The 10,674-nt window shown below is 39.1% G+C and overlaps 1 protein-coding gene across 1 annotated transcript in view; it reads right to left on the bottom strand.

Annotated features, from left to right (window-relative positions):
• The window catches only part of ass1 (argininosuccinate synthase 1), a gene marked incomplete in the record, with an annotated part of 19,661 nt that overhangs the window by 5,204 nt on the left and 3,783 nt on the right, over positions 1-10,674 (bottom strand). Inside the window, 5 exon segments of the mRNA XM_024262762.2 lie at positions 1,609-1,673; positions 2,611-2,695; positions 5,559-5,649; positions 9,978-10,008; positions 10,115-10,185. Coding sequence (XP_024118530.1) covers positions 1,609-1,673; positions 2,611-2,695; positions 5,559-5,649; positions 9,978-10,008; positions 10,115-10,185 — 343 coding nt within the window.

The raw sequence follows: 10,674 nt of genomic DNA, 5'->3' as shown, positions 1-10,674 counted from the left end.
AAGGAACACTATCAAAATTACGAATTAAAATAGTTTAATAAGTAAATATGTTCGACATAACTTAAATCTCTTCCCTCATCCCTTTTTGACGTAAATGAAGGCTCATGAGATTCAAATGAAACAACTAAACTTGACCCAACTGGCTTTATGGGTTTAAACTTACAACAACCCAAATACAAATGAATGATCGGAAAAATTACTTATTCGATAGGCAAAAACACAGCTTAGGGTTGATGCCACAAAAGATTGAGCTGCATCTTCTGTTTGGTGTTCCTGGGCTGCAGAGGACACGTACGGACAACTCCTGTTTTCTCTATCAGACTAATGAGCTAAAACTACCCGACAAACACAGTTTGGCTTAAGAGCTCCAAAAGGGAACTAGCTTAACAGGGAGAAGCAAACAATGCAAGGCTATCTGGTTAAGCTCCAAACTGTGGCAGTTTAGTTGGGCTTAAAGGGGTTAAATCCCAGAGACCCTGATGGTTTTAGGGGTTTTAACCTTTTTTCTTTTTACAGTTAGTCACTGAAGGTATGCAAACCATGTCAACGCCTGGAGGGTTTCAGTTTGGGATGAGCTCTTCTAAAGTTAATCTATTGGGCAAAACCAAGCAGCTCATGTGAATGAATATATATTTTAAAAATATAGAAATCTCCCTTCAGCAAATTAATTTAAGTGTAAGTATTTTCATCTGTTAAATACAAAAAAAAAAAAGAATCTCTTTTAAAGTTTCACAGCAGTTTGACAAGAAGCATCAAAACTGTGTTTCTATTGAGTCCATCAGTGGTGCACAAGTCAGAGGTTTGACAGTGCAGTGACAGCTGGGAAATGTTAGTCTGGCACACAGGATGTCAAATGTTTTGTTGCACACTGACAACATTCTTGACAAACCATTTCAATCGCCCTCCTCCCGCCTCTCTGACCCAACACAAATAAATATGACCCAGCACAAATAAGTATGACACGCTCCCGTTCGATCCCTCCCATCATCTATTGTGCTGACACGGCTGCCGCTCTGGAGAGGACCAGCAAGCACCCTCGATGGTAGTTATTCAACCACTTGGGCACCTTGTGCTTTCCTCCCCTCCCATCGCCTTCAGAGCAGGAAACAGCTTTGATCTTTTGTTCAACTGAGGGGACAGAAAAATGGGCTTCCCATTTTCCAATTTCTACCTGCCAAGTCGCGCTGCAGCCATAGTCTGCCGGCCAGTCAATTTGCCAATCACGGAACATAGTGTCTTGAGGGAAGTGGAGTTTGTGTTCACGCACGTGTGTGTGTGTGTGTGTCATGTCAGGTTATGCACACTGCACTCCAGCTTTTTATATTTACTGCTCAGCCTGACAACAGAGAATTTATGGCACAGAGAATTTATGGCACAGATGAACAAGAAAACATTTGATTGCCGTTTATCCAGGTTCATGACAGCACAAGAAATGTAAAAAAAGAGCGAACAAACACTGATGTGAAAAGAATACTTTATTTCAAAGACTGGTCTGGATGTTAGAAAAAAAAATGTTTTTAAGAGATATAAAGTTAAATAATTGAAAGAGACAAAGAACCATCTCGGGGTAAAGTGACAGAAACTATGAGAATTTAAAAACATCGTTACCTCGTGACTTCATGCCGATGAACCGGTTCTCCACTATGTCGATGCGGCCCACCCCGTGCTTTCCTCTAGAAAAGGAAGACAAAACACAGACACTTTTGTTCTGGAGGTTTGCACTTTATTATCTTTGTGCAGCATTGTGACATCAAACACCATAAATGTAAATATCTGGACGTTCGATCAAAACTGGGGTCCATTTTTTTGTACACACAATTTGAAGAACAAAATCTACTCCCTGAAAGATAATATAGTGTGGGACGATCTAGTTCTCTGGAATTTAACCTAATTTGGACACATTTTTTAAGCGGCAAATATGATGTCACTAATTCGCAGATGTAAAATCCTAATAAATATGAAAATGTTACTATTTACCTTTTTAATGACTAAATTGTTCAAATTGTGGTCTATAATTGCGAATCGAATGAGCATGAATGCACACTAGTTTTTTTGCAAAGACTCCTGGGAAATTTCCAGGACACTGGATGTTGGAATTGTAGGTTTAGACAGCTCTGCAAAATAGCAAACAACCTAAATAGCTTAGTAGTGAGTGAATTCAGACACAACCTGTTTTTTTTTTTGTCTGGTGCCACAAAAACTTTATTGACAGGAAGAATGGACGTGGATAGCAATGGATCAACTTTAAAAAGGCCCAAAAATATTGTAACCTCTTATTAAAATCTGTGTCTATAGGTGACTGTGAGAGATTTGTGTCTCATCATTTTACCTCACAGCTTAGGGGCAAAACAAAAAGTTTATTTATGGGACGTTTAATGTTACATGTCAAAAAGTGAAGATGCACATCTGAAACTGGAAAAAAAGATGTGTGTCGTCATTAAAATTCAGTGCATGTTCATATAAATAACTGTTTTTCTTTCCCAAAAATGTAATTAGGTGTGTTTTCTATTATTGGTGCATACTTTAACTTAATATTTTTAAAAAAATTAAGCAAAAAAAAAAGTTTACGAATATCGAATAGAAATGTTAGAACCACAAAGTGACACTCACCCTATTTCATTGAGGTAGGAGAAAATTTCCAGTGGTGCATTTTTGGATGTGCCATTGGTCTCGTTGGTCACTTTGACAGGCACTCCTGAAAACACAACAAATTTATTTTGAAAACCCCCAAATAATAATCAGTAAAATCCATAATTTGAAATACTTTAACTGAGCATGTTTTTTCAGTTGACTTTACAGGCATTTCAGCTGTGTAAAATCATAAACATGTTAATAAAAAACACCTTTTAACACCTGTCTTGACACAAAATCTTATTTTTTTCCACAGATTTAACACGCTAAAAAAGGTGTAGCCACATAATTATCACAAAAACATGAATTTAAATTCTGTAAAAACAGTTCAGGAAGTCTGCTAGAAAAAATCTTCATTAATTTCAAATGGCAAAAAGGGAGTACCGGTACTCATGTACATGTGCAGAGGACAGATACACCTGCAGATCCATCATTTTCCAGACTATTATGGTGTCTAACACACTGAGAACTTTTCTTGAAGACACCCTCACTTCCTCTCCACAGCCACTTAAACCAAGTGCACATCAGTCACTGTCAAAAGAAAAAAAAAAGCTTCTCGTTCATGGTTTTCAATAAGCAAGTTCAGTGAATCAAGGAAGCAGAGAAAGGAAAAAGAGACATGATGGAGGTTTGATGTTCTGCAAAGAGAAAACGATTATTTTCATGTTATCTTCACATGTCAGTGAAGACATCTGAAGAGAAGAACTCCTGATTGACTTTCATCCTTAAATGCTCACATTCAATAAAAGTGGTCTTATCCCTGTGCAAAATCCAGAGCCCTGTATATTTTTCTAAAACACTGCCCCCATTCCAGATGTCTAATAATTAGATTAAAAGTTCCAAAACTTAAACTGAGAGGATAAACGTGGGAGTGCAGCTTTCGGTGGCTCTTTTTCTCGCTCGGCCCATGCTGCAGGTTCCATCATTCACCGGCTCTTTCTCTCCTCATGATCCTTTTTCTTCATTTTTTCTGCTCCCTAACAGTGCAAACAATGGCAGCGCAGACACAGTTGTAGGAAAAATTACTGCTTTACATTTTTCCACTCTGTCTCCTTTCCCTCCACTCTTTTTTAGCATGACAGGAGGGAGGGATGATGTTTTCCCCTCAAAAAAGGGAGAGCACCGGGGAATGGAGCGTTTGACGGGGGTAAAAGGTTCCTGTTGTTAAAATATTCTTTTTTAATCAATGAGAAAACTTTGGTGAGAAAGGCAGGGATGAAAAGGTGGGAGGGAGAATGAAATGAAACATTCTTGTGCTGATCTTGTGCTCAGAGGGAGGAGTAGGCTTGGGCCTTTGTGTGGACAACTAAAACAGCTTTTGTCATCGGGCACTCAATAAAAGGGGCAGAGAATATGTGTGAAAATGGAGCCCAGGGCTGCAAAAAAAAAAACCCCGCAAAACCAGTCTAGTGCATCAGTGTTTTACAAAAGCGCATCTCATCCCAAGCTGAAGTGAAACCAACCAACTTGTTTCACAGTTAACATTTTCTTTGGGCAGCTGGTAAAAAGAGGTTCTGAAGCCACATAAATACTTCAATGTCCACTCATTTACTGTTTTAGCTTTACAGATCTCATAAATGTATATATATATCACACTTGAAACTACAGTTATTGGTCCTGTAGAACCTGAAACACTAAGGCTGGCAGCTGATTGCGCTTCAGCCTCCCCTGCTGACCAAAGACGAAGGGACATCTGTGAGGTTTGCCTCAGGCCTGGATGTGTTCTGCCATTTTCTTTTTATGCACAAACAAGTGACACTTTCCGCTATTCAGCCCAGGCCCTTGCAGCAACATTATCTAATGGGCGCTTCTCTGAGCCCCGGGGCCTGGTGTTATTCACTGGAGTTAATACTTCCGGACTGAGAGTGAGCCCTCGGGCCAAACATCACAGCTTTGGACCGAATAACTGTCAGGGGTTAAGGATAAGACTGGGTGGTCAGAGGAGGAGATAAATAAAGTGCAGGAGAGGGTCAGACTAAAAAGTGACTGTCATTTTTAAGATTCTCACTAATACACTGTAAATGTTGACAAAAACAGAATAGAATAGTTTATACATTTATTACAACACTAGAAAATTACTAACGACAGTATTAGGATAATGTATTAAAAATAAGTGGAAACATGTATCTCATGTTTTAACAGTTTTGGAGTATGTTTGGGAAACATGTTTGTCCCTCTCTAGTCTAGCAGAACATTCAATGTATTGAACAAAATGAGCCAATAAATTAAAGAAGAACTTACAAAACTTTGTTTCAGCTCACATTAGGTAACTCAAAAAGGGATAAAGTGAGGTGATACCAATTATTTTTTACTAAAATCTATAGATTTATATAGATTCTTATGTGGCATAGGTTTGATTTTTTTCAAAATAAATGACAAAACTCAAAATAAAAATGTAACTTTATAAAAATTAACGTTTTTTTTTATTTTTTTACATTGATTCAAACCTGTTTGGCAAAAACAGACAAGAGCACAAACTAATAGAATCTAAATCCACAAAGGAAAATGTGTTAGTAAGAAGTATTTTTCAGAGGCATGGTGGTGGAGGAATAATCATGCAGCAACTGGACTTGAAATTAGGATGTTAACCATGAACTCTAAAAGTAGAATTGATTAGTTAATCATGAGCCGGTTGGACCATCCATCCATCTTCTGAATCTGCTTAATCTATTTTGCAGTGAGTTGCTGGAGCCTATCCCAGCTACTGAAGGGTGAAGGCGGGGAACACCTAGGAAAGATTGCCAGACCAATGCAAGGTCAGTTCAATTAAGAAGCATGTTTTTGGACGGTGGGAGGAAGTTGGATGGGATCTCATCACTGAGCTGCCCAGGTGAGTTTTTTTTTTCTTTCTCAAAATGGTTTAGAACAGTAAAATTCAGTATTTGGTAACAGTTGACTTAACACTGAGAGGCAAAAAAGTAACTAACCATTTCTGAACTCTATCTCCAGCACATCCGGGTCATTGGGAGAATCCGCCGGGTTTTTGGTCATCAAGTACAGGTCAGGTGGAGCTTGACTCTGAAAAACAAACAAACTCATTTTCCCTCTAAAATGACTTCATAGATCGTACTGATAAATAACTGGACTTAAGTGACAGAACAGTTTTTTGGCTGCCTTTTAAAAAAGTAACAGAAAAAGGGAAAAAAAAAAAAATCTGACAGCATCGGGAGACGAGTGAGCTTTTTGCAGTTTGGCTTCCCTCTCTCCAGGAGGCACTTCTCTATCGTGAAAGGTAGAGGAAAGTCCACAGCAACAGAACTCACACACCCATCAGACGAGCCAAAAACATCTGTCATGCGTAGTTTTTTTTAAAGCTATTCTTGTCTCCAATATTTTTCCAAGACTTACTTTCTGAGTGACATTCCAATTTTGATCCATTTTCAACAAAGACATTTCTTACATGGCCATCAAGCAACCAAACCTAAAACCAAAGCCCACTTAAGTTGTTCTAGTTGACAGATATTTGTCACTCTCACAGTCGCTGGGCGCAGGAAGTGATTTCAGTAAGTCATGGTTGGGACCTAAGGGAGCGTGAGTCCATCCACCAATTTGTGCTTGCAACAATTACACAGCATTAGGACAAGACGATGGCCAATGTCTCCTGAGCTGAAGCAAATTGCAGGGGGGAGCATGCAAAATAACTACTGGGTGCATTTAAATGGAAAGCTTTACCAGAGTCTAAATCATCATACAATAACTAAACGGGCATCTGCTCGCCGCCTGTCACTGAGGGGAAAACGAGCAGCGCAATCACTTTCCTTCCTTTTAACTAAACACCAAAATTGACTGGGAAGGCGGCCGTCTCCTTCTTCTTTATTTTCTGCCTCAGTGCTCTGAAAGATCCCAAATGAGAGCCAGTGAAAGACGGGCATGATGACAACTCTAAAAAGCTTTCAGATGCTTATTCTAGCAGGGCAGAAATAAGGAAGCCAACATTTAGATTCAGCTTTTTTTGAGCCTTAAGATAAAACACAAAAATTTAAATTTGAAACTTTTTTTTGTTTTTATAACTGAAGGTGGTGGTGATTTAGTAAAAAAGTACAAATAATTGCAGTTTGAGAACATTTTAAAGCACTTACTTCATTACATATAATTGTTTAATTCATATTTTTTTGTTATAAGTTACTAACTTTTCTTACTTTTTTTATCATTCTATAAAAACGATAATATAAAGTGGATTTCTCTTCAATTTGTTTAAAAAAATGCATTTTTCTAACTGTAAACGGTAACATACCACAATCTAACAGCAACCTCCAAAGACACAAGCTACTGGATTTGAACAAAAAACTATATATATAAGGGAATAGGGGTTGCTTTCAGTTAGCAGGAGATCATCCATCCATCCAGGAGATCAATGCATTTCAATTCAAACCCCCCGCAGGTGGACCCGTCCCAAAGCCGTGGCCCCGAAAAAGAGGAAAAAGGTAAAGATGGAGGAGGCGGGGGGCCGAGGGTATTGGTAGGAAATGGGGCGTGAAGCGCACCATCATGTAGCACGGAGCAGCTCCTTTGGCAGTCTTTGCTTTGGCGATATTGTTGTGCAAAACGCGCCCCCATCCAGGAAAAAAAAGAAGAAAAAAGAAGGCTGACGCATGAACCCAAAGCAAGTAAAATACCACTTCTTTCCTCTTATTAGTTGCCTCATTGGTTTTCAATCAAAGCCAAAAAGGCCTAAAAAAAGAGGTAGAGGAAGAGTTTGAAGTGATGTTTAATTCACAACGTTCAAGTTGTGAAAATGCAAACGAGGAAAACTGAGCTAAAGATTAATCAATACGTAAAAAAGTAAGTTTTGTTCTTTTTTTTAACCCTTTAGCTGAGACAACAGACAAATGAGGGGATGCTGAGAGAGGGACACCGCTTGCTAAGTACTGCAGGTCAACCTTATCAGGCCGGAGGGCAGCGAGGGCACAGGACCGGCCCTGACCTCTTTGCTTCAAAGCACACATTCACATCCACATGTTCACCTATGAGTCCACTTCCTACCCCTACAGGCAGCGCTCCGACCATCCATCTTTCCAGCTAGCCATGCGACCAGCGGCACACACAAGTTTTCATTTCCTCCCCCGTGAGCCGAGGTTCGGCGTTTCGCTCATTTACCTCTGGTCAACACGAGCAGTGGCCCATCACCTCCCTGATCAAAGTATTAAGTGGGCCTGGGGACGCTCCGTGACAGAGGCTGTAATTACCGCTGAGATGATGTGTTAATGAGTGGAGACAGGTGTCGAGCTGCCTCTGGACGCTCGTGTGTGGAGAAATGAAGAATGTAATTACACGACAAAGTCTGATCTGTGTGCAAAGCAGTGGTATTATTTCAGCTGCCATCTATTAATCTTATTATTAGTCAAAATCCAGAATTCATTGAGAATTCAGTTGAACAATGAGTTTCAATTGAGCAAATCACAAGCTTCCTTAGGATTCAGGTTAACTTTAGCAAATGCAGATGAGTAAGTAAAAAATCTGTAGGTCAAAGGAAACAATGTGGGTTATCAGGAAGGATCCAGCGTTAATCACACGGTAATCTGAACTCTCTTATCTACGGGGGAAACACGTGAGCGACCATTTAGACATTTCCTAATCTGACGGCGTCGAGCAAAGAGGGAGCATTGTGTCACAGGTGGGCGGAGCCGGGCTCCAGTTCGGCCCGGGCTCAGCCTTTAGGGCTGTAACTGGAGGAGAGGCGGACGCTGATACATAGAGGGAGATGCTCAGGACAAAGTGGCCTCTTTCTGATGGTCGTCCAGATGCATCAGAATTGTCGGTGTTTGTTTGAATCAAATTGACTTTGTTTTTATTGATAATAGGATTTCTGTCAATCAAATAAAATGTATTGATTATTATTTTTGATTAATTATGAAACATGAATTGCTAATAACAGAAAAAACATTGATTTTTACTCATTTTCACAACTTTAACCAACCTTTTTATCTGTTAGTAGTTGGTGTACATGCAAGGAAGATAATTTTGTAAAGAAAATTTACATTTGTTGGGGTAAAATCCACATTGGTTACATGAATATGGCTAAACAAAACATTGAATTTGTACCATTACAATTAAAAATGTCTAAAATTAACATATTGAAATATATTCCAGTGATTGGCAAGTGCAGTTTAGATGTCAAAGAAAGCTCAAACATCGAAAAAGGTTTAGGATTAATGCATTCTGCAAAAGTTTATTTGTTAAAACACTGTTTTAAAAAGGAAATTAACACAAAAGTTATTTTTATAAATTGTGTCACATTAAATAAAACCTAGAATAAGAAAAAAGTTAGTATAAATGTTAAATATTAGCCAAATTCAACATGAGAAACTTTGTCTATAGTCTGTTTTTGTTATTTAGGTGAGGGTTTTTATTTTCTCATTAAACCATCCATTAACAAAATGTACAAAATAAAAAACCGAGAAAAACATTTTTGAATAATTAAACCCCTTTTTATGAAACTTCAAATATAATTTTGTGGCTGTGCTGATGTATTCAAATCCTTTTAGTCTTTCAGGGCTGGAGACCATAAATATTTTATTGTATTTAATACCGTTAATTGATTTAGTAACTGGCCCAACACAAAATCCCTGAATAAAATCAGTTACGCAACCCTATGATACATCGCTATGCTTTTGAGCTGGGTTGTTTCATTCTTTTCAAAACATTTCTTCACAGGATGAGCACTAAAGAGGCAGTGAAGGGTGGGAAAGGGACAGAGAGCCCCAGAGGTCTGTGAGTTACAGTGGCCTTGCCCCTGCACCTCCTCTCCAACAGAGCGGGAGCCTTCTTCTCTCTATGACACTCTATGCATGGGGACTCATCTGTCTGGCAAACTGTCTTTGTACTTTACTGTTATTGGTGACATTTTGGTGTCACGGTGTCACGGTGAAGTGGCTCCCCTCCCACGTCGCAGCCTGCGGCAGCACAACCAGTGGAACAATGAAGTCCCGAGGAGTTGGGGCTGGAACTCAGGAGGCCCCAGCTGGGCGCAACGCTCTAACCCTTCCCCCTCCGAGGCTCCCATGAAATTGGGAATTAGTAGAAGCGTTGCTGACGACAAGTCAGTGTCTGTGTGTCCCAGGTTCTTCCCAGGGCCCGGCGAGGACCCGGGGTGAGGAGAAAGAGAGACACAGACACATTGACCAAGAGATGGGAGCTTTGGGGGTCATTTAGGGCAACCTGTGTGTACTGCACTGATCTATGACCCCGGCGAGGATCAAACCCGTGTCTCCACTGTGGTACCATAAAAAGAACACGTTTGTCCCGGATGAATTCAGCAGGGAGAATAAAGGTTTTACATCTGTGGTTTGAAAATGGTTTCTCTTTGACAACAAGGAAAAAAAGTCGGGTTCAAAACGGAGATTTACCTTGGGATTTTCCAGAATACCAGATTCATAACTGTGGAAAGAAAAGGAATAAAAGATTTTCTTTCAAATGAACTGCAGCTGTTTTGTTGCCAACTTAAAATAAAAGCTGTCGACACAGTCACATGCGTTTCTCTCACCTTATGTGCATGAGATTAGCATCCATGCTCCAGGGTGCCTTTGGAGTGACAGGAACCGGAATGCCAAATTTCTACAATTCCACAAAGCAGAAGTTACAAAAAAACCTGAGAAAAGTCTTTTTTTTTAAGTAAATGGTTTGTGTCATGCTTCCTAACAATGACGCATAATTTTTGTCTGTTACCTTTGAGACATTTAGTTTAAAATAAATGTAATTTTATCAATTCAATGTTTTGAAGTTGCATTTTCACATGTTCAGGATTTTTACAGTTTTGACTAAAAACACCATTACCGCCCTCTAGTGGACAATGCTTTAAATACACGTCTTGTTTTCTGGTTCAGTTAGTTTTAGAAATGCACAAATTTCACCAACAGGTCTTTCTTTTATCTCTTTATTGTGACTCTCTAGCTTTTATGCAAAATGTTAACAATTTGAATAAATAATATATCAGTTATTCAAATTATTTCATTTGTTCATTGGGAGTAAAATGATGGCAAAAAGTTGAATATAATGTAGAAATTCTGTTAAAATGTGGTTTAAATTTATGTTTTTATTGTAAAG

The sequence above is a fragment of the Oryzias melastigma genome, unplaced genomic scaffold, assembly GCF_002922805.2.
Source record: "Oryzias melastigma strain HK-1 unplaced genomic scaffold, ASM292280v2 sc00479, whole genome shotgun sequence".
Lineage (NCBI taxonomy): Eukaryota > Metazoa > Chordata > Actinopteri > Beloniformes > Adrianichthyidae > Oryzias > Oryzias melastigma.
This window is presented reverse-complemented; position numbering and strand designations above follow the sequence as displayed.